The sequence below is a fragment of the Ostrinia furnacalis genome, unplaced genomic scaffold, assembly GCF_004193835.3.
Source record: "Ostrinia furnacalis isolate ACB-3 unplaced genomic scaffold, ASM419383v2 OfSCF0638, whole genome shotgun sequence".
NCBI lineage: Eukaryota > Metazoa > Arthropoda > Insecta > Lepidoptera > Crambidae > Ostrinia > Ostrinia furnacalis.
The window spans coordinates 919,477-944,217 of record NW_021130877.1 but is presented as its reverse complement, the minus strand read 5'-3'; the positions used below and the strand labels follow the sequence as shown (position 1 = coordinate 944,217).

At 39.2% G+C, this 24,741-nt stretch overlaps 4 protein-coding genes across 4 annotated transcripts; 2 read left to right on the top strand and 2 right to left on the bottom strand.

The window, feature by feature from the left end:
• Window positions 1–10,838: 10,838 nt before the first annotated feature.
• LOC114366532 (uncharacterized) lies at window positions 10,839–24,455 on the top strand. Its single transcript, XM_028323429.1, has 2 exons — window positions 10,839–11,411; window positions 23,453–24,455. Exons 1-2 carry the CDS (start codon window positions 10,977–10,979, stop codon window positions 24,266–24,268), a joined length of 1,251 nt encoding a protein of 416 aa, XP_028179230.1. The 5' UTR covers window positions 10,839–10,976; the 3' UTR covers window positions 24,269–24,455.
• Window positions 14,906–17,663, bottom strand: LOC114366534 (zinc finger BED domain-containing protein 4-like). Its single transcript, XM_028323430.1, has 2 exons — window positions 17,343–17,663; window positions 14,906–16,763 (listed from the first exon to the last, which is right to left on the bottom strand). The coding sequence occupies exon 2, from the start codon at window positions 16,397–16,399 to the stop codon at window positions 15,419–15,421; it is 981 nt and encodes a 326-aa protein (XP_028179231.1). The 5' UTR covers window positions 16,400–16,763; window positions 17,343–17,663; the 3' UTR covers window positions 14,906–15,418.
• LOC114366531 (uncharacterized) lies at window positions 18,139–20,107 on the bottom strand. The gene has a single exon (XM_028323428.1). The coding sequence runs from the start codon at window positions 19,639–19,641 to the stop codon at window positions 18,151–18,153; it is 1,491 nt and encodes a 496-aa protein (XP_028179229.1). The 5' UTR covers window positions 19,642–20,107; the 3' UTR covers window positions 18,139–18,150.
• On the top strand, window positions 22,546–23,490 carry LOC114366535 (uncharacterized). The gene is made up of 2 exons (XM_028323431.1): window positions 22,546–22,587; window positions 22,721–23,490. The coding sequence occupies exons 1-2, from the start codon at window positions 22,581–22,583 to the stop codon at window positions 23,212–23,214; spliced, it is 501 nt and encodes a 166-aa protein (XP_028179232.1). The 5' UTR covers window positions 22,546–22,580; the 3' UTR covers window positions 23,215–23,490.
• Window positions 24,456–24,741: the final 286 nt, after the last annotated feature.

Genomic DNA, 24,741 nt, shown 5'->3' with positions numbered 1-24,741 from the left:
TCTGCGATCTTTGCAATGATTCTATTATGCTGGCTACGTTTTCAGTAGAAAAGTGAGAAGCGGGAACGTAGGTCGTATCGCGGCTTGTTGGAACTTCGTGTTCATCGCGATCCTGCGTCGGCGGCGTGGGCGTCAGAGGGCTGGGAAATGCGGGATTCGGCGCCGCATTCTCTCTGTCACACGCGTTTCGGCTTCTTGTATGCATTGCGGAGAACGAATAACTTTTACACTGTCACTGTAGGTCACTTATACATATTTTACGTTGGGCGCCAGATATGAGCAGCGCGCGCGCGTGTAACGTGCGGAGCGCGAACGCGTACTGGCGATCGATGCGTCGCGGCTATGGGCGGGACGCCGATCGAAAATTCTAGAGCGCTGTAACCGTTAGCGGGGCGCGGCGCGCGGGGTGTAGCTCGCGCGGGATTCGAGCTATGCCCATATCGGGCAGCGTAGCGTGATGCCGGCGCGATAGGCACGTAGTAACCGGTTTGCTATAAGTGTTATTTTTAGGGGTTTTGTATTGGACTAAGTAATAAAGATATTATCAACCTAAGCACTGGTTACTTTGTTGTGATTCACTTACCGTGGGATTTGTCTCAATCCTTCAATTTTGAAGCTCAGTTTTACGACTAGATCTATCCACTAACCTGAACTAATTGAATTATATTTTGTGTATTTTTCTTGAAGTTACGAAGTTGAACCCGCTCCTAGTTAAATCACTTTGATTAGAGCAGACATGGTTTGTATGAAGTATGAACGAATTTTAAGATTCCTTGGCTATAAAATTTTAACAATTAAAAAAATGTTGTCAGTGATCTTAAAAATGAAAAAAGATGAAGGATGAATGTTCACCAATTTTTAATTTAACAATACCGCTTTTTGCAGCTAGCTAAAAATTCTAATAATCCTGATGTTCTTTAAATTCCGGTTCAACCTGAATCCTCCTGAATCGAATGTACCTACTACTACTATTTCTATTTATTTATATTAACCGGCAGACAGTGGTGACTGAGTTTGTTGCGGCGCTTCTTCTCAGCACTTGCCAAATGTTGGTCTCGAAGCGCTGGTAGGGTAAAAAGATTATGAGACATGTAGAGGCTCCTTAAGAGCATATGACGATTTGTAAGAACTATTTATTAGTCTAAACAAATAAAGAAATTTTGACTTTGACTTTGACAACCAAATTCTCATTTAAACGAACCATATTCTCATTTATAAGAACCATATTCTCATGAGAAACCACTTTAACGGGCTAGTTTAATATAGTATTTCAAACATAATGTCTCAATAAATTTCCACTCCATAAACTTCCTGGATCTAGTACTAGATCCCCTTTCCCTGTATGCTCATGTATCAGTAAACAAAGTTGCAATAGGATCTCGGTAGTAACCGCTTTCATGTATGGTAACCGCCTTCATGTATCGTTTGCTATCTCAATATGTACACTTCCTTGCAGTTGTTCGTACGCAGATCAATTTTCTTTGTTTGCGTTAGGCGATAAGGAAGAAATTGTAGAGTGGTGTAAATGAAATATTGTGGAAAAAGTGACAAGTGTTTTATAAAGAGAAAAGTTACTAAACCATTGCTTGTCACCTGTCATCTGCTTTGCAATAGAGGTAAATTGAACCTTAACTTCGAACTCCTCATATGTTCTTCTGATTAATTTCGTTGCGGGTCCAATGACAGTTTAACTTTCCCATGGGACAAACTTGACCGGTTGGGTTTTTATTGGTGGTTAAGCTGTAGATCCTAGCTACACAGGAGTTGCAGCGGTGGGAACGTATAGCGATAATACTGCTCATTTATTCGCCGCTGTCATAAAAAATCAATAAGGGTTCCTTGTCAGGACTACGGAACTCTAAAAACGGCTCCATTGTAGAAAGCCGTAGCTAAGCCGCCGCCCATGAATCAAACAATCAGCATCCATTACCGTAGTCATATTATTGCTACGACGCCTACGACTGCAGTGCTACGAAAATAATGAGTAGTAATCTACTTGCTACGACATAGACACTTACTACGAAAATACGAACAACATCAGCTAATTACTCAAAAATAGTACCTTTGCCATATATGTAAATGTTGTCTCAGTATGTATAGCATACATCCTATCTGGTTTCAGGCAGAAAAATGGTACAATTTCAACGGATCCTTGTCGACAGCTGCGCCCTTGCCCTACCTTTCTCTAAAGCAGTATTTTGGACGGTTTACGAGACACATTTGTATCTTAAATCCTACGATACATTTTGTATCTTGATAGAACAGATTGTTATATTGTCTGACTATGGGACTAAAGTGATTTAAAATCAAACAGTAGGTTTGTACGAATTGATTTCAAAAATTGTGAAAAATGAAATTGTGAGTTGCGTCACGATTTCACATACTGATGAGTAAGTTTTCGGTTCAATTATGAAAAGGTCTTGAAAGATTTTCGAATAACTTTCATCTCTATCATTCCATAAAAAATACAGAAACCTATAGTCTTTTTCACGTAAGATGATCCGTATGACACTTCAAGGTTATCCATATTACGCATACTACATATGCAGAATATTTTGAAAAAATATTGATATTTTATTAGCAATATAATAAAAAAAAATTAACTACTTGTCTTGAAATATATAGTAAAATCTGAGTCTATTGATTATATTTTAATTAAATACGATGTAAAAATATATTTTATTTTATGTACGCAATGTGTGAAACGGAATAGATTTAGTGCTGGGGTATTTCTTGTATAATAAAATCGATTATTTCCGCGGTTCATTAATCGATTGCAGTAAATACTTAGTTATTAAAAACATCACAAAAATCAACTATATTTTTCGTTTATTGACTTTAATAAACGCATTGAAAATAAATTAATGGTTTTTAATTTAAATAAACAGAACCAGTACTTTTTAGGAATCGTTTTTTTGAACACGAACCATGAAATTTGAATATTATCAATAAAAAATTGTTACAATAATATTTGTAATTAAAAAAACATGTTTTTTTGTTAAATAACACATATACAAAATATTTCTCTAAAATTAGGTTTACTAACTCTTCGAATAAAATCGATAGATAAATCGCTATGGTTTAGTTATGTGACATCTCTAAATCTTTCAAACTCGAAACGTCATACGGATCATCTTAGGTGAAAAAGACTATAGGTAGGTACAATAAATATTTTCTACATATTAAGTTCTTACCTAACGAGAACGCGTTAAAGGCGTATTGATTGACTTAAAACCATATAGGTAAATACGAGTGTACCTATGTATAGCCAATATGCAAGTAGCATTAACTCGGATTTCAAACCATAATCCTGTATAACCATGCATTATTTGAACAATCATAGTTAATTCCAAAGCAAATAGAATGTACACATACACCAAATATTGATTTAGGTCTAAACTTAGCGAGAACACAATAATTTAATCAACATAAGACAATTTGAATTCCAGGAAAATATAGCTACCTCTACGAACGGTTCGCAAATACATATAATTTGTGATTACATAAACATATTTACATTACATAATCTTAGTCTCTGTAATACGTAATCAAAGAGGGAATAGTAATTAAACATAACCGTTAATTTATCGTTAGCGATTATTGTTGCTTACCTGCGATTAATGATTTATGTGATTTACTAGCTTTCCGCCCGCGGCTTCGCCCGCGTGGAATTTTGTCTGTCACAGAAAAACTTTATCGCGCGCGTCCCTGTTTCAAAAACCGGGATAAAAACTATCCTATGTTCTTTCCCGGGACTCAAACTATCTCTATGCCAAATTTCATCAAAATCGGTTGCGAGGTTTAAGCGGGAAAGCGTAACAGACAGACAGACAGACAGACAGACAGACAGACAGACAGACAGACAGACAGACAGACAGAGTTACTTTCGCATTTATAATATTAGTTGGGATTGTCGGCCGTTTGGTGTAGTGGTTCAGAACGGACTACTATGCCGAGAGGTCCCGGGTTCGATTCCCGGCCGGGCAGAAATTGAAATGATGAATTTTAATTTCTGTGACGGGTCTGGGTGTGACTATCTATAATATTTATGTATTTAAAAAAAAAAAGTATATAATTAGTATATCCGTTAAGCTAGCACCCATAACACAAGCATTAAGTTGCTTAATTTGGGGCTAGCTGGCGCTGTGTGAAATTGTCCAAAGATTTATTATTATTTGTCCAAAGATTTATTATGATTTTAGACGTCAGAATATATGGGCTTATTGCGTAAAATCGATAGAAAGGCGCAATAAACGATCTCGGTTCCTATCCTAAGCCTACTGTGTGCTTACCATGAGTTTACGCTAGGTGTGCTCGCTAGCGACTGCGTAAAAAATGACATTTAAATGTATGGCATATTGTGCAGCGCCCCTAGCGGCTACTTTCAGGAAATAAAATCTTCATAGATTTATTTGACGTACTCGCTAGCGAGCACATCTAACGTAAACTCATGGTAAGCACACTGATGATGAAGATGGCGATGATATCGTGGTGGTATCCTCCCCAGGTGTTCGACCTGCTAGCTGACAAGGCGAAGCTGCGCGTGTTAGAGGACGGCAAGCAGCAGGTGCAGATCGTGGGGCTGACGGAGAAGGTGGTGGACAACGTCGACGAGGTGCTCAAGCTCATCCACCACGGGAACGCCGCGCGCACCTCCGGACAGGTGAGAAAACAGAAATAGTTTATTCAGTAACTAGCTTTCCGCCCGCGGCTTCGCCCGCGTGGAATTTTGTCTGTCACAGAAAAACTTTATCGCGCGCGTCCCTGTTTCAAAAACCGGGATAAAAACTATCCTATGTTCTTTCCCGGGACTCAAACTATCTCTATGCCAAATTTCATCAAAATCGGTTGCGAGGTTTAAGCGGGAAAGCGAGACAGACAGACAGACAGACAGACAGACAGACAGACAGACAGAGTTACTTTCGCATTTATAATATTAGTTGGGATTGTCGGCCGTTTGGTGTAGTGGTTCAGAACGGACTACTATGCCGAGAGGTCCCGGGTTCGATTCCCGGCCGGGCAGAAATTGAAATGATGAATTTTAATTTCTGTGACGGGTCTGGGTGTGACTATCTATAATATTTATGTATTTAAAAAAAAAAAGTATATAATTAGTATATCCGTTAAGCTAGCACCCATAACACAAGCATTAAGTTGCTTAATTTGGGGCTAGCTGGCGCTGTGTGAAATTGTCCAAAGATTTATTTATTTATTTATTATTTATTTATTTATTGTGAGTGGTTGTATGTTAGTAAAGACAATAGCATGTCAAGTTAAAACTACACTGTCAAGGTAATACATGCTATTTAACTAACAATACATGAGATGGTAGCGTGGGCAGGCCTTTCACTAGGTGGACAGACGATTTGGTGAAGGTCGCGGGAGGTGCCTGGATGCGAGCGGCGTAGTCTTTTTGGAAATCGTTTGTCCAGCAGTGGACATCTTTCGGCTGAAACGAGCAAACGAACGAACATGAGATGGTAATGTTACCAGTAAACAAAAACCCGTATAATATCTGATCTGTGTGCTTACCATGAGTTTACGTCAGGTGTGCTCGCTAGCGACTGCGTAAAAAAATGACATTAATTAGTATGACATATTGTGCAGCGCCCCTAGCGGCTACTTTCAAGAAACAAAATCTTCATAGAGATTTTTGACGTAATCGCTAGCGAGCACACATAACGTAAACTCATGGTAGGTACACTGATATGGTCAAACTTGACAAGCAATCACTCTTACCACTGAGCTATCGAGTTCGCAATAATTAGTCTGCAGTTTTCTAAAAGTAAAAATAGGATCACCACCACCACCTAGAGGGTGGTCTGCCCACGCTACATCTTCCGGCTCGTGGTCGCCACTCAAGAACTTTCCTGCCCCAGCGGCCATCAGCTCTACGAGTTATGTGCCCCGCAAACTGCCACTTGATTTTAGCGATTCTGCGGGCTATGTCAGTCACTTTGGTTCTCCTACGGATCTCCAGTCGCATATAATACATTTGTAATAACAATGATGCCTCACTTATGCCTCTACCGAAACACATTCTGTTCACAAAAAGCTTTTGCCATTTTCAGGGAGACAATAAGTGGTAATGTTAATGAGCACTACATTTTACGTAGTCCAGTAAACACATGTGAAGTTTCAGAATGTGGACTGGATTTCTGAATACGTAGCATCACATTTTTAAATGAAAATTTAATTTTTACCGTTTAATTGTTATACAGAGTGTAGGCGACAGACAATACGGAAGTAAATGAAAATTAAAATACTGACGTAGGTCTTTAGAGTATTATGAAACCGCGTTAACTTAAAGCTTGGTTTTCAAACTGCTTCAAATTAACCTGATAGACAACACGATACTTTTAACTGTTTCTGAGTTGAAAGGTCGTGACCGACAGACGGTAAACGAAGTAATGTCATGCATTACCTACATTAACAATACATTAAAAATAAACAAGTAAGTCAAGATAGGAGCATTTTCTCGAGCATTTATATATATATATGTATAACTAGCTTTCCGCCAGCAGCTTCGCGTGGAATTTTGTCTGTCTCTGAAAAACATTATCGCGCGCGTCCTTGTTTCAAAAACCGGAATAAAAACTATTCTATGTCCTTTTCCGGGACTCAAACTATCTCTATGCCAAATTTCATCAAAATCGGTTCAGTAGTTTAGGCGTGAAAGCTAGACAGACAGACAGACAGAGTTACTTTCGCATTTATAATATTTGTATAGAAGTATAGATGAAACGTTTTTACGAATGGTACAATGCAGGTAACATGTACGACTTTTGGTTCGGGAAAGGGTGCGACACATATCATAGAGCGGCTTGTTGTTTTGTTACAAGTAAATGCTCTAGTACATTGGTTCCCAAACTTATTAGATGCGCCCCCTTGTGACCATACAAAAAATTCCGCGCCCTCCTCCAGTAAAGATTATTTATTGGTCGTATCGAGCAGTCTGGAATGCATTCTCTCAGCGGTCGCAGGTTTTTTATACTTAAGTACACAGGTGGCTCGCGCCCCCCTTTAAAGGTCTTTGCACCTCCACTGGGGGCCGCGCCCCCCACTTTGGGAACCAATGCTCTAGTGGCTAGTCTATACACACCAGTAGGCCTAAGATGCGCGCCGTGATAGGCGGTTATCACGCCATTTTATCGATTTTGCCTATACAAATTGACGTCGATAAAAGTTATCACGACGCGCATCTTAGGCCTACTGTATACGAGACTGAAAACAACTGAACGTCATTATTTAAACGCATCATTGGTCGCAATAAACAACTCTACAAACTTGATAATGGAATGCAAACAATTCACTAACCATTAAAGAACTTAAAGAAACCTCTTTCTTCGTAACAGAAGACTGTTTGTATTGTTTTAGGTGTTTTATTTATTGAATTCCAAATAGCGTTTGAGTAGTTTGTGGTGTCGATGTTTTTAAAGTGTTCCTTTGAGAACATTTTTATTGTTCAAGATCTTAATGGAAGGTAAATAGCGTGGGACTAATGGAAGTTGTAGTGTAGATTTTATTGAAAAATGTTAGTAAGTACTTTTTACTTTTCAGTCTTCTAAAACCATATAATTCAATGGCTGTCTGTTGCAGAAATAGCTCTCTAAAGGCTGATTTACACGTATTAAGCGAGCCTTTACCGCCATTTTAGCGCAACCGACAAAAACCAAATTTTACAGGAGAAGGTTTTTTTTAAATATTTTTAATCAGAAGTGTGCTAATAACAAGAAAAATGACATACGTTAATGATTTTTAGAGATTTAAATATATGACTGAAAATAAAACAAAAATAATGAGTATTTATGCCATTTATGGCGCATACTATATTTTTGCTGTCACAGTCTATAGATATTCGGGCANGGGGCACTGCTGTGCCCCCAGATTTAAATGTTAGCAGCACTGTTTCTTGCACTGTTATGTTGGCAGGTTTGACTCTTACAGTACCTAGTGCAAGCGAAAACCGACACTAAGGTGACGAACCTTTTCATTCCGCGACTGTACTTAACCTTCTCTCTCAGAAACTTTTTAACTAGAGCTACATTGATTACAATAAAAATCACATAGTAATGTTATGTATTAATTGAAAATATTAGTAATCAAAGTTAAATAGCCTTATGTTGTATGCTAAAATTAATAATTTATACAGGGTGACTGGAACTGAACCCGCCATAGCTAATACGCGTATAGAGGAGGTCATTTGCTAATTATTGAACCTTACTTTCTATGACTAAAGTTTCATAGTTTAGGAGATATGTCAATTTTCATACTTTTTCCGAAATTTGACCTAAAAACTGCTTAATTTTTTTTCTCGCATGATTTTAACCGATTTTTTTATTTGATACTAATATCGAATAAACCTTTAGTCAAATAAAATAAATTTCAGATCCAGATAATGATTGAATAACTAGTTACGAGCCGCCAAAGTTTAACAAAAGTACAAACCACGATAAAAAATTCAAGTTCGAATTCGATTTATAAAAAAACTAATGGTGATAATGGATTGCCAATGATCTTAAAAATATCTTTACCTTCTCTTCTTTCCAATGATATATCACACGTAGTAAGTAGATATTGAAATTTATTAAAAATTCAAAGTTTATGGAAGAAAATGGAGTAATAATACAAAAATTATCCATACAAAGTTTCTTCAAACATCTCATATTTTCTGCTATACTCCTTTTCATAACTATTTTTGTGTGTTTTTTGAAAAATTAATTTAAAATAATAATCACATTATGAAGAAAAGATTTAAAAAAAATTCAAAATCAACTTTGTATGGATAATTTTTGTATTATTACTTATGAGCAGCGCGCGCGCGTGTAACGTGCGGAGCGCGAACGCGTACTGGCGATCGATGCGTCGCGGCTATGGGCGGGACGCCGATCGAAAATTCTAGAGCGCTGTAACCGTTAGCGGGGCGCGGCGCGCGGGGTGTAGCTCGCGCGGGATTCGAGCTATGCCCATATCGGGTAGCGTAGCGTGATGCCGGCGCGATAGGCACGTAGTAACCGGTTTGCTATATGCTCCCCCTCTAGACCAGGGAAACGCCCTCGTCCGTGGTCTAGCATCAACCATCATCCCCCCCTAAACCTTACGTGGTCTTCCGCGTTTCCTTTTAGGAATAACGGGCTTCGGAGGGACGGCTTCGCTACCTTGGTAACGGGTAAGATCTTGTGTATGATATCTCCCTATAACAATGTCAGGCTGGTCGGTACTGGAGATGTTGTAAGTAGTAGGGCTAACCTTCTCTGCTATGCGATAAGGTCCATCACGGCGCGGGAAGAACTTGGCCGTCAGGTCTTTGGAGCCTTTACTCAGGAGGTGAGATTTTAAAAGAACTAAGTCACCAACCTGGAATGCATCTGAGGGACGACGCGTAGAATCAGCGTACTGCTTAGCCTTATCCTGTTGGATCTCCACCCGTTCTCGCACAGCTGACAGTGACTTCAGGAATGTCCTGAGATAAGGGGTAATTTGTGGGACGAAATTGTCTTTGTTTGAGATAGCACGAAGGTCGTGTACGACCTCTGTGGGGGACCGCATTTCTCTGCCGAAAGTTAGAAAAGCTGGTGACGTACCTGTAGTGCGGCACTTTGCACTATTCAAGGCAAAGCGGATCACCGGTAGCTTTACTGGCCATGATGTGTGGTCCTCTTCCACGAGATGTGCTAACATTGCTTTAATCAGTGGAATTAAATTTTACATAATTGCACTTACAATCAACTTGTAAGGATGGACTATACTGCTCATTATTGCACTGTGACACACTATTTGTATTAACACAGGATTGAGAAACATTACAGTTAGTCTTATGAAAATGGCACTTACAAGCTTGTAAGGATTGAGTATACTGAACATTATTGCACTGTGACACGTTATCTCGATTGTCACAGGATTGACAAGAATTAAATTTGGTTTTATCAAAATTGCACTTACAAGTTTGTAAGGACTGAGTATGCTGATTACTATTACATTGTGACAAATTATTACGACAATCACATGGCAGCGAAAAATTAAGTTTTTCGGAATTACACTTACGAGACATTGGTAAGGATTGAACATGTTGATTCGTATTACATTGTGGCATACTATTGTTACTCTTAGCATCTTGTTTATCTTTACAAGAGTGAGAAAAATTACATTTTTCTGGAGTAATCGAACTTTTAAAAGATTGAGCATTGTAACTATCGCTATTACACTGAATGTTATTGCGACTTCGTTCATCAAATAATGTATTTAATCGCGTTTTTGAACTCTGTGAAATAGAATGATTATGCACGTAGGGAGCGGGAGACGAGTAGGAACTTTGATCACTACAATTAGTAGGTATTTTCGAGTTACTATTATTTGATGGGCGAGTCGTTTTCTTTGTAGTTTTATGGTTAGAGTCTTTAGAGTTTAGGTTACGAATTGGTTTCGAACACTGATTACGCACTTTACGCGAAAACGACCGGGATTCGACACTAAAGAATGGCTCACTTTTGTCACGCAACGAGTTATCACCGTTATCACGCACTGAACAGTTAGTAGGGAATTGGGACTGACCTTGGCTCTGCAACTTACGGCATTGATCGCGGGTGTGCCCAAANGTGCTCCGTATTACGTCCGTTCCGCCAGAGAATAGCCCCGACCATATACGAGACGCAATACAGCACACAAGATTCGAACATGTAGTAAAAAAAATGTTTAATACTATCATAATCTTTTGTACGAAATAAATGTTCTTTTAAAAATATATTGCTACATACCTTTGTTTGTGAGCTGAAGATGTGGATCACATTCCCGCTTCCGATTTATTGAAAAAAGTTACTTGTTGATCAATTACTTATTAAAAGTATTCACAGACGATCGAACTTGGTTCGGAACGGACCACGAACCGTACGGTGCGGTCTACACAACAGACTAGCGCACCAGACTCCGAATCGTCCAGTCTTAATTGTGCTAGCATTGCGTGAACACGTCTCCTCGACATGCCGCCTATTCTATCAAAACAGGCCAAAATTGCATTAGTTGCGGCAACTATCGTTGCTACATCGCCATTACATAACCAACGAAAAAGAAGAAAAGAATGGGCAAAATTTTATCTCAGAAACAGACAACAGTACAGTCATATGAATCTCATTAAAGATCTCGATGATAAAGATTTTCGTATATATCTTCGAATGAGTTCCGAAGCATTTATTGAATTGTTGGATCTTGTGAAACCACATGTAACTAAATCCGATACAGTTATGCGACAAGCTGTGAGTGCTGAAGAGAGATTGGTGGCTACTTTAAAATTTCTAGCGTCTGGTAGAGAATTCAGAGAACTTAAATTCAGCACTAGTATATCATCACAATTACTATCAGAGATAATACCAGAGACCTGTGAAGCAATCTATACAGTGCTCAAAAACTATGTGAAGGTATGTATAATTTATAGGTATCAAATAACACTAACATAATTTCAATCATATTTTTTTTATTTATTCGTTAATTATTGAATGTGACAGTGAAGCCGCAGTAAGTACAAATTCTATTTTTTAAATATCAAATATTCATGTATGTCAGTCCCTTTTCCTCTAAAAACGTTCTGCTGGCTTATCTCAGAAGGAATGTTATTTGAAGGTGGTTGTACAATGGAATGCTGTAGTAGTTCATCTGCAACGGGGCGTCTTAGCTAGCTCAGTCTGACACCCCGCTGTTTAGTACTAAGTCCCAGTTCGCCTTCTGCGATGAGGGATGTGTACCTATCCAGGATGCCTACAGGGATATTTGACCAAGGAAACGCACAATCAATAACACAATGGCACTTTATAATCTAGGTTCCACAATAGTTTACTTATTCTAGTTTCACTGACTCTAAATCGCTATCGTTTAATAATGAGCAAGTTTACAAGTACTTTACAAGTTATATCACAATTTACTAATTACAACAAGAGGAATAACGACGCGCCCGGTTCGCGTCCCGCTTACAGTTATGTAAGGATTGACTATTCTGATCATTTTTGCATTGTGACTCATTATTACTAGAATTATCACAAGAATAAACAAAATTAGAATTTTCAAAATTGCACTTACAACGACTGTGTAAGGATTGGCGACACTGACTATTGTTGCATTGTGACACAAAATTATTATAATCACAAGAATCAGTGGAATTAAATTTTACATAATTGCACTTACAATCAACTTGTAAGGATGGACTATACTGCACATTATTGCACTGTGACACACTATTTGTATTAACACAGGATTGAGAAACATTACAGTTAGTCTTATGAAAATGGCACTTACAAGCTTGTAAGGATTGAGTATACTGAACATTATTGCACTGTGACACGTTATCTCGATTGTCACAGGATTGACAAGAATTAAATTTGGTTTTATCAAAATTGCACTTACAAGTTTGTAAGGACTGAGTATGCTGATTACTATTACATTGTGACAAATTATTACGACAATCACATGGCAGCGAAAAATTAAGTTTTTCGGAATTACACTTACGAGACATTGGTAAGGATTGAACATGTTGATTCGTATTACATTGTGGCATACTATTGTTACTCTTAGCATCTTGTTTATCTTTACAAGAGTGAGAAAAATTACATTTTTCTGGAGTAATCGAACTTTTAAAAGATTGAGCATTGTAACTATCGCTATTACACTGAATGTTATTGCGACTTCGTTCATCAAATAATGTATTTAATCGCGTTTTTGAACTCTGTGAAATAGAATGATTTTGCACATCGGAAGCGGGACACGAGTAGGAACTTTGATCACTACAATTAGTAGGTATTTTCGAGTTACTATTATTTGATGGACGAGTCGTTTTCTTTGTAGTTTTATGGTTAGAGTCTTTAGAGTTTAAGTTACGAATTGGTTTCGAACACTGATTACGCACTTTACGCGAAAACGACCGGGATTCGACACTAAAGAATGGCTCACTTTTATCACGCAACGAGTTATCACCGTTATCACGCACTGAATAGTTAGTAGGGAATTGGGACTGACCTTGGCTCTGCAACTTACGGCATTGATCGCGGGTGTGTCCAAACCTTTTGCAGTACGTGCATGTGGGACGCGACTTTCTCGCGGCGGGGGCGGCGGCGGCGTCAGGTGATGGTTGCGGCGGCGGGGACGACGGCGGCGGGGGCGGCGGCGGCTGGCGGGCGGCGGCGTACGTGACGGCCGGCGGCGCCCGGGTGGCGGCGGCTGCGGGGGCCGGATAGCGGCTGGCGGCGGCGGCAGGCGGCGGTTGCGGGGCACGTATGGCGGATTCCGGCGCCGTATAAGTGGGCGCTCGGGGACCGGCGTATGTTGTGCTCGCGCGGGGTGCCGTGCGCGGCGTCGGAGTACCTCTCGACGTATCTGCCTCGCCCTGGCTGTCTTCTATATTGCGCGCATGACGTAGTAGGTCTTGAAAAGTGGCAAATTCTTCACGGCGTAGTCTCTGCCGGATTTTAGTGTGTAGGAGGCCGTACACCATGTCTAGCCTGGCCTTCTCCGAGACGTCTCTATCCGATATTTTCGATAGAAGGGCACGGCTGCGCGCTATGAATGTGTCCGTGTTTTCATTGTGCATCTGCGGGCTCGCGAATAGCTGTAGGTAAATGCGGTGTGGCGGGCGGCGGTCACCGAAGGCACTTATCAGGTTCTCTTTGGCCTCGTCCCACGATGTGATGGTGTTCTTGATGCCAAGCCACCACGTAGCAGCATCACCACTGAAGAGAAATGCGAGGCCGCGAACGATGTTAGTGCTGGACACTTGAGCACAGTCGCTGTACGCCTCGACGGCGTCTATAAACGCTTCTACCGATTCGTTCGGGTGGCCGGAAAATTGTGACTTACAGCGGGCCAGGGTGCCTTCCCCTGGGGCCGGTGTCGACGTGTTAATTCGTGTCACAGATAACAGGAGGTCTTTGAATGCTTCCGTCTGCGATCTTTGCAATGATTCTATTATGCTGGCTACGTTTTCAGTAGAAAAGTGAGAAGCGGGAACGTAGGTCGTATCGCGGCTTGTTGGAACTTCGTGTTCATCGCGATCCTGCGTCGGCGGCGTGGGCGACAGAGGGCTGGGAAATGCGGGATTCGGCGCCGCATTCTCTCTGTCACACGCGTTTCGGCTTCTTGTGTGCATTGCGGAGAACGAATAACTTTTACACTGTCACTGTAGGTCACTTATACATATTTTACGTTGGGCGCCAGATATGAGCAGCGCGCGCGCGTGTAACGTGCGGAGCGCGAACGCGTACTGGCGATCGATGCGTCGCGGCTATGGGCGGGACGCCGATCGAAAATTCTAGAGCGCTGTAACCGTTAGCGGGGCGCGGCGCGCGGGGTGTAGCTCGCGCGGGATTCGAGCTATGCCCATATCGGGTAGCGTAGCGTGATGCCGGCGCGATAGGCACGTAGTAACCGGTTTGCTATATACTCCATTTTCTTCCATAAACTTAGAATTTTTGACAAATTTCAACATCTAATTACAACGTGTGATATATCATTGGAAAGAAGAGAAGTTAGAGATATTTTTAAGATTATTGGCAATCCATTATCACCATTAGTTTTTTTTAAATCGAATTCGAAGTACAATTTTTTTTCGTGGTTTGTACTTTTCTTAGACTTTGGCGGCTCGTAACTATTTATTCAATCATTATCTGGATCCGAAATCTATTTTATTTTAATAAAGACATATTCGATATTAATATCTAATAAAAAAAACTGTTGAAATTACGCGAGAAAAAAAATTTAAGCAGTTTTTAGGTCAAATTTCGGAAAAATCTGAAAAAAGTATAAAAATTGACATATCTCCTAAACTATAAAACTTTAGACATAGAAAGTATGGTTCAATAATTAGCAAATGACCTCCTCTATACGCGTATTAGCTATGGCGGGTTGAGTTCCAGTCACCCTGTATACATTTTCACCAATCAAGTTAGATCGTCTGTCCGCATATATTTGTCCTGCAGCACTGAACAATTGCTCACTAGGGACACTGCTGGGAGGAGCAGATAAATATTTAATTGCAATTGGACGTAGACAACTATACGGACAAGAAGACCAATATTCATATATGTCAGCATTCCTCAGAAGCAATGGTTCTTTTAAAAAACATGTAAGATGCTCTTCAAAAGGGGGACCAGGTTGATCCAAACCCAACTAATTTTCACTTGCAATTGTGGCAGATGTTACAAAATTATCATGCGAATCCCACAAGTCATCATCTCTTTTTTTGTGAATACCCCTTCGTTAGCTGGATCCGAATTTGAACAAGAAGGTCTAGGTTCATCAACATCTATATCCATAAAAGCTGCTGATCGTGACTGAGACCCTGTTTGTCGTAAAAATGATAATATTTCAGTCTTTGTAATTTCAGTTTCATCGTTGGTCAAATACTTCGATTTAAATCGGGGATCTACTAGAGTGGCAATCATTAAATGAGGACTATTCTCCTGTGAATTGAATCACGTAACTGGATCTTCAGCAGTGTTACTTTTTCAGGATCTTCATCTTTTGTAGTCATCTTTGAATTAAGCATGACGATCAATGGTATTATCAAAGATATCGAAGAAGAATCGCTCGAAATATCAAGGGTGGCTTGATAAAAGCACCTAAGTATTGCTATATAATAGCCTATTTGTTCCCATTCTTCTGCAGTTGGGATTTCTATTCCACCGCGTTCTGCCATATATAAGTTGATTGCATTTTTTTGTTCTAAGAGTCTTTCTAACATTAAATAAGTGCTGTTCCACCGGGTTTCGATATCTTGAATTAAAACGTGTCTGGGTAAGCTGCATGTTTCTAGAAACCTTTCTAAATATCGAGAAGCTTGTTCGCTTCTTTTAAAATGACCAACGACTTTGCGACATTTCTTAATCAGATTCATAGAAGTAGCGTCTTTGAATATGACATCATGAATAACAAGCTGGAGCGTATGAGCTACGCACCCAATAGACAGAAAGTTACCACAACGCATAGCCGCCTGCATATTGTAAGCATTGTCGCGGATAACCATGTGAACTTTATTTGTTAAATTAAATTCAGCAATAATTTCGTTAAGTTTCGCTGAAATATGCTGCCCTGTATGATCTTCTTCCAGGACACTAGCTGCCAGTATAACTTTTTCTCTTTTTGAGCCATTAATAAAGTGGGCTGTACAACTTAGCAACGAACAGGTCTTTGCTGGATTACTCCAAATATCAGTAGTAAAGCTGACCCATTCAGCTTTTTGTAGGAGAAGTATGACTTTACCTTTTACTTTTTCGTACGTTTCTGGCATTAAAGTCGTTCTGAAGTATTTCTCAGACTTTTTCCTATACCTGAACGTAGTGTCAGGGTCATTCAGATGGAGCCTTTGAAATGCTTCTCCTTCAACAAGGTTGTATGGCAGCATGTCGACGATAATGAGATCCATAATACTCTTATCAATACGTGATGATATAGGGTGATTATCAGGCCACGGCGGCGCAATTTTTTTTTCAATGATTTCTTATAAAGTAGTTTGAGATTGATTTTTTTTCTTTTTAATTTGCGAAGGGCCAGAAGACTCCGACTTTTTTTTCATCAAGCTCTGGCGATTTTCATTTTTCTTATAATAAGCTGCCCATTCATTTTCATGAAGTTTTGCCAAATGATTTTTAATATTAGTTGTTGTTTGTTTTTTTGGTAAGGTGCTACCAAGAGACAAAGACTTGTTACATATTTTACAAGTTGCTTTATCAATGTCATTGTTTTTTGTAAAGTATTCCCATATAGGACCCGTAGATGCCATCACGTACCTGAAATAATTAAAAAAATATAATAAATACCTATTTGTTTCTTCAACTACATTCATTAAGCTCCAAACTAAGCCCAACACTGCATATACAATATGAATACGACAATAAATTAAAACTCAAACAGTAAATACCTAGTCTTTATACAGCTAATTTTCAATTGGAAATCTAATTTATTAATTTGGAACTATGAAATGATTCTAACAAAAAAATAAACATTTCCTAAGAAACTATATCCAATAGAAATTATAATAATTACCTATGAGAGTATAACATACAAATCCAAACCTATGTTAAAGCTCCTCAGCTCCTCCAAAGCCCTAAACACGGAGGATATCGCGTGTGTAAGTACCTAAGTTTTTGAGTGTAATAAACCTAATATACACTAGAAATGATATTAAGTTTTAAAATAAAAACTCAAAACATTAATGAGAAAAACATGAACGATCCTAATTCATTCATTTACTAAATATGTATATCATTAAGTCGTTACTAATAGAAAATTTCTATTAACTCATAATAACTACCGTATACAAAATAGGTACCTATTGATTTCTTACTAAATACTAAACAAATACTTACGTGAGGATTGTCCTTTTCACTTGTTCACTTGTAAATCAACACTAATCTATCACAATTTAAAAGATAAGCACAAATTCAAAACAAAACACTAGTTTAAAAACACGTACGAACTTGTTTTGAAGCATGCAATGTGATATTTTGACAGTGACTCCCCGCCGCCTCATGACATTCGTAACAGTTCGTTTAATGTCGGCAGTCGCTCGGACCTTCGGCGAAACCTTTGTTTTGCCGAAGGTGCACTTTTTGGCCGAAGGTGGCCGAAGCCGAAGCCGAAGCTTCGGTCGGACACTACCCTAGACCAATCAACAAATGAGGCGTCTAGTTTCAAATCCCGCTAAAACGATTTTGATAAAATTTCGAGAAATTGAAAAAAACCGCTTATCCATATAGCTTTGCCTTAGGCAAAAAAATATATGATACGAATTATTATTGTCATCTGGCAATACTAACAGTAATTGCTATTCATCTTTATATTAAATATAATTTGAATTATAGTGGAAATTATTTTCATTATGGCGTACTTTGTTACGAACATTCGGTTTTGATGGGATTTGAAACGAACATGTTGTATTTTAGCGGGATTTGTTATGAACAAATTGTAATGCATGGATGGCGTTCTACAATAAAGTTTAATATTAAGTTTATACCAAATAATGATAAAATAAATAGTTTTCCGTATTAGTTCGTCCATTCTATAATATTCAAAGCTATTGGACTTATTGATTAGGTTATTAGATTAATAAAATTTTATCGAGTTCTTAAAAAAAACAAACAATTAAATTATAGCATGCAAATAAACTTTAATAAATTAAATACAATTGAAAACATCTTCAAAACCATGTTCACACAGGTGGTCCTCGTCATCGCCAAGTGTCTCCGGGACGTCACCAAACCTGTTCAAATCCAGACCTTGCAATCGTTCCTCAATATTTTTATAAAATTCCAAATCAGGTAAAATCCTCCAGTCAGTGCCAAAGTGTTTTTGAAGAAGTTTAGTGACGTCGACGACTTTGGATTTCTTCGGTGTTATAGAATTAGGCTCAACAATTTCAGGTGAAATCATTGTAATTTTTTTGTTCTTTTTTGTAACTACTTTCTTAAGGTTGATTTCAGATTTGTATGCCACTTCTCCTTGAACAAAAATATTTTCAGTTTTAGTGCGAGTTAGAAAGAAACGTTTTGACTTCATGAATGGAAAATGCCAGGCAGTGGTTGGTTTAATTATAGTTTCGTAACTCTTTTTCCAGTTTAACACGGGAATGCATGAAAGGTCAATGACAGTTCCATGTTCTTTCAGCACATTCACGTACTCTGAAGGACACGTGACGACCTCTTTTTTCTTTAAGGTCTTCTCTATTTTCGCAAATACACGATCTGGCGGGATAAACGAATGTCCAACAACGGGAAAAATCAGTTCAACTTTTTTTACATGTCTCGGAGCTTCAGAATACAACCACTTTCCTAACATGGTTATCATCCCGGTGTTTTTGTTCTGTCCTGAACATCCATCACAAACTACACGTAGAGTTTTAATTTCCTCGTCAAAAGTGGTGTTCTGTAAGAAATGGTACACAGCACTTATTATTTCATTTCCTCCCTTGCTGTGAATCGTTTCATTCCAGTAATATGAATGAACATTTTTTTTATCAAGCTTGGCCTTCGAACTTCCTTCAACTATTGCGAAATGGTAAAAACTAAATTGTCGGCTGTAATACGCAGACTGGTCTGGAACCTTGGGTAGGGCTTGATTTTTCTGACAGTCAAAGGTTATTGTTTTCATGGATTTGTCCTCCTTTTGCAAAATGGAATAAAAAGCTTTATATTTTAATCGGTGAATTCTTTTCTGAGTCATCGCTTCTAGTTTTTTAACGGGATTGTTTTCATTTTTTATTATCTCTTCTAAAGATATGCAGGTGGAGCAAACATCAGTTCTTGGACTTTTAAAACCAATATTGTAGTTAGAGTTGAATATTTTGCGAAAAAAGCCTTGCTTCACTTTCAAATCATTCTCGCGCTCGTTGTTGTACATACGCCACATTTTGCGTATGTTAAGGCCGGATGGTAGGTACAATCTTTGCGTTTTGGACCGACAATAATGACTTTCTTGTCCTTTAAACTTTTCAATGAACCATTGAACAGACAAGTTCTTTGCTTCATACCTTGCGCTTCTATGATCACCGCCTCTTTTTTCTGTGGGATGATTTCCGCCACTTTTGTAAAATCTGCTCAGAACACCCTTTACTCTATCTTTCTTTATCATAAGTGCATCAAGAAATGTTTTTTGGCAAACCGGTATCATTTGTCCTCGATTATTAATAATGTGGTATTTTGTGGCAATCTGCCTCTTGCTATTGGTTTTTTGTTTTTTGCTTGTTTTAACATTGCAATATTTTAATATAAATGAATCTTGCGTTATTTTTGTACTACACTTGTAAAAGTTTCGATGAAATCTTCTGATGTCTTGGGATGTTAGTATTGTGCATCTAAAAGACTTTTGGTTATGTGCGCACGTTTGAAATTTTGGCAGACTTTTGGCTTCGTACCTGAAAACAATATGAGATTTAACTATGTAGATAAAATGAGATAAAACATCTAGTTGAAATAAAACTACGTATATACCCTTCCGTCACACGTCTGGGATGTTCATTGTTAAACACTTCCAATTTTAGAAATACAAAAAATGCCCGACGATTTGCCCAAAAACCCAAATTAAAGGTAGGTATAAGTATTTTATATTAAAACTAGCGGCCGCCCGCGACTTCGTATGCGTGCATCCCGTTTTACCCTCTTCATCTATCTTACGTGGTTTAGATTTTTTCATACAAATGTTTTTTCCCGCTAACTCCCGTTCCCGTGGGAATTTTGCAATATCCTGTTGTAACTAAGCTCTAAGTTTACTAAGATACCTGCATGCCAAATTTCAAGCGTCTAACTTAAGCGGTTTAGATTTTTCATACAAATGTTTTTCCCGCTAACTCCCGTTCCCGTGGGAATTTTGCAATATCCTGTTGTAACTAAGCTCTAAATTTACTAAGATACCTGCATGCCAAATTTCAAGTGTCTAACTTAAGCGCTTTAGATTTTTCATACAAAAGCTTTTTTCCGATAATTCCCGTTCCCACGGGAATTCCTAAGTATACTATAACCTGCCCAGGAGTATGAAGAATAATTGTACCAAGTTTTGTTCAAATCCGTCTAGTACTTTTGGTTTCTATAAGGAACATACAGACGGACAGACAGACAGACAGACAGACAAAAATTTTACTGATTGCATTTTTGGCATCAGTATTGGTGTGGCGTGTAAATAGCCACACCAGGCGGGATCTTAATCGGAAGTCCAAATTACGTTTCCCAAATGATTTTGCCTGCAGAGGAGAAATAGTTGGTCCCACTAACCTCTGAGCCAATCTCGGGTCCCCTTCCGTCAGCTCGACCACTGCTGGCACCGGGACACTCCGGGATGAAGATGGATCGGCTTCACTTCCCCTGCAGGGGGTTCAGGTCACGAGCAATTTGGGCTTTGAATGCGGAGATGCGTTTGCTGCGTATGCGTTGTGCGTTATGATGCGATTTGCGGGAGATAAAAGTGCGGTTTTTTCACTCGCGAAACTGCGAAGATGTGCGTTGCGTTTAAGTTCTTACGGTGAAGTGTGTCAAAGCTTGACGTTCAGAAACGCCAAGAATGACCACAGAGATGTGGAAACCAAACAGTTTTCTACCTGCAGACAAAACTATTTGGGAATTAAAAATAAAACTAAAGTTAAGCGTACATCCGCGTAACCATACTCCCCGCCTTGGAAGTTCGCAGAAACTTTCAAAAAACTTACTAATGTGAACTTAATACGTTGCAATCCTTGCAATGCAACGGTGTAAATTCAAAGAAAAAATAAATAAATCAAAAGAACTCAGACCTCGAGTCTAATAACTTAACAATAAACAATTAAATGCGTTAAAATAAATTATATTATTGCGTAGGTACTGGGTACAACTTCACGACAGGACGTTTAAAGTTACCATATTTGGTCCTAACCATCGCTACGCGAGTGACACCATCTGTACCAGGGTACACCTCAGAAATGTTAATTAAATGCGCTAGCCTTATTTATTTATTTATTTATTTATTTATTTATTTATTTATTTTATAGAAACCAACAGCGATACATTGAAAATATTAGTTATAAGATTTAGACTGATAGTATAGCCAATGAAAGGTTTCCCTTTTTATAAAAGTACATTGTTGTTGGGAAAAAATATGAATAAAAGATGTTAAAAAAATGATAATAATNAGCTAGCTCAGTCTGACACCCCGCTGTTTAGTACTAAGTCCCAGTTCGCCTTCTGCGATGAGGGATGTGTACCTATCCAGGATGCCTACAGGGATATTTGACCAAGGAAACGCACAATCAATAACACAATGGCACTTTATAATCTAGGTTCCACAATAGTTTACTTATTCTAGTTTCACTGACTCTAAATCGCTATCGTTTAATAATGAGCAAGTTTACAAGTACTTTACAAGTTATATCACAATTTACTAATTACAACAAGAGGAATAACGACGCGCCCGGTTCGCGTCCCGTTAGCTAGCTTTCGTATCCGCGAGAGGGGCGGCGCCCTGTGCGAGGTTTATCGAGTGTTAGTCTGGATACTTATAACTAGGGGGGTAGGATGTGGTCCGATTAGCTCGAGCCAGAGACCGAAGCCTCAATAGTGAGCGCGACCACTGGGGAAAGGCGTTGGACCTACGGGGCGAGGGGGTGTGAAGTTCAGGAAGGGTGGCAGCAGGATTGCTACCGCAGGTTCGGGATGAGTATCTCATGCACTACTCGGTAAGGACGAGAACCGGTTGGCTATCAACGATAGAACGTCTCGACACGACGCTTTATGGCAAGCCGCGGATTAATGACGAGGTATCGGATCAAGCCAGAGTCGAACAGTTAGGGTTAGTAGGGAGCAATGTGGATAGCTATTCGCTAGGGACTCTTTGCAATGCAGCCGAGGGAATGATAGACGCGCGCGCGAACGTCTGGCTGTTACAATGGCTCCCGAGCGAATGCTAGGCGCCCGCGGTCGCCGCCGTCTCTTATATTAGCTCGGTCCGTGCGGCGTGCGGCCGCGCAGCCGTAGGGTTGTCAAAATCTCCGCGCTCGGTGCTAGGGCTGTCGATGCGTCCTGGGGCGCGTCACACATCTATAAGTGTTTGGGGCAGAGGAGGACGTGTGTGAGCGGATGTGAGTGATGATTGGTATTGAGTTGGATGTGAATGCTGGTGGTGATGGCGATGGTGATGGTTGGTATTGAGATGGATGTGAATGCAGTGATGATGGCGATGGTGATGGTTGGTATTGAGATAGATGTGAATGCTGTGGTGATGGTTGGTATTGAGATGGATGTGAATGCTGTGGTGATGGCGATGGTGATGGTTGGTATTGAGATGGATGTGAATGCAGTGATGATGGCGATGGTGATGGTTGGTATTGAGATAGATGTGAATGCTGTGGTGATGGTTGGTATTGAGATGGATGTGACTGCTGTGGTGATGGCGATGGTGATGGATATGAATGCTGTGGTGATGGCGATGGTGATGGTTGGTATTCAGATAGATGTGAATTCTGTGGTGATGGTTGGTACTGAGATGGATGTGAATGCTGTGGTGATGGTTGGTATTGAGATGAATGTGTCTGCTGTGGTGATGGCGATAGAGATGGATGTGAATGCTGTGGTGATGGCGATGGTGATTGTTGGTATAGCGACGGTTGCATTGATGATACAGACTGTTGTGGTGTGTGCAACTGATATTGTAGTACCGGCCTGTTATGTGTTTGGGTTAAGTAGTAACGTGAATTTATGGATATTGAAGTTTCTAAGCTAAGTTCTCCTAATTTTGCATAAAAAAAACAGTTCTCCAATTAATTTCTCACAAATGAGTCTTTGCATTTTTGGTAGCTCCTTAAGCTGGGAGGCCACAGAGTGTCCAAAAGCATCTGCTGAGGTCAATTCCGATGAGCTATTGGCATTCACTAACTGTTTGGCAGACTCTAATAGCTCTTCTTGTTTCTTAAAGATAGCACTTTGTCGTTTAATTGAAGATTTTTCCTTTTTTGTTGCAGGTTCCTGAAACAGAAGATGCTTGGCTACAAATAGCAACAGATTTTGAAAGGAAGTGGCAGTTCAGTCATTGCTTGGGTGCCATTGATGGCAAGCACATCATCATCGAAAAGCCACCACAGTCTGGTTCATTATATTACAACTACAAAGGAACATTCAGTGTAGTTTTACTTGGTATCGTAAATGCCAATTACGAATTTATTTACGTGAATGCAGGCGCAAATGGCAGTGTTTCTGATGGCGGAGTATTTAAACATACAGTTTTTTATGAAAAATTAGTGAATAATCAATTACATTTACCAACACCTTCTGCCTTGCCTACATCGGATCTTATTGCGCCATATTGTTTTGTTGCAGATAACGCATTCGCTATTAATGAAAACCTTTTAAAACCCTACCCACAGAGAAATTTGACACATGACAAAAGAATTTATAACTATAGATTATGCAGGGCTAGAAGAATTGTCGAAAATGCATTCGGTATTTTAGCCGAACGTTTTAGAGTATTTAAAAAACCTATACAAATTAATGTCAAAAATGTACCAAAAGTGGTAATGGCTTCATGCGCATTACACAATTATTTGAGGAAAAAGTCTTGCAACTACATGACAAGGAACTGTGTCGATTTGGAGGACACTGAAAAATACACCTACCGGCCGGGAGATTGGCGACAAAATGACAACACTGTGAGTGTTAATAGAACAGAAAGGCAACGCACTGCAGATGGTAATTCTGTTAGGCAAATATTTACAGAATATTTTAACAATCAAGGGCGTGTTAATTTTCAAGATAGAATGATTAATGTTCTGAATATTTAATGCTTACCTCAATAGATTGATTCTTAGTATTTGTTTCAAAGTTGTCAACCATTTCGGATGTCGGGTTTGTTTCGTGCAGAAAACCCAAATGTTGGTAATACCACAATGTCGGGACATGCAAGTCTTCCACTCCAGCGCCACTAGTTTTGCTAGATTCCACCTAAAAACAAATAACATGCCGAACAAATAATATAGATGTCAAAAAAACCAAGTCTCGCAACTCAGTTGTTCTACGGTAAAAAGTTGTGAGATCCATGTAATACCAAGTCCAGGCCAGGAAATCTTTAACGTTTTACATAAATATATTGACTTGGCCATCGCACTAAATAATTTTATTTACACGTGTTTTCATGCGATGACCAAGTCAATATATTTATGTAAAACGTTAAAGATTTCCTGGCCTGGACTTGGTATTACANGCGTACATCCGCGTAACCAAGTATCGATCACTAATCACGCCCTGATAGTTATTT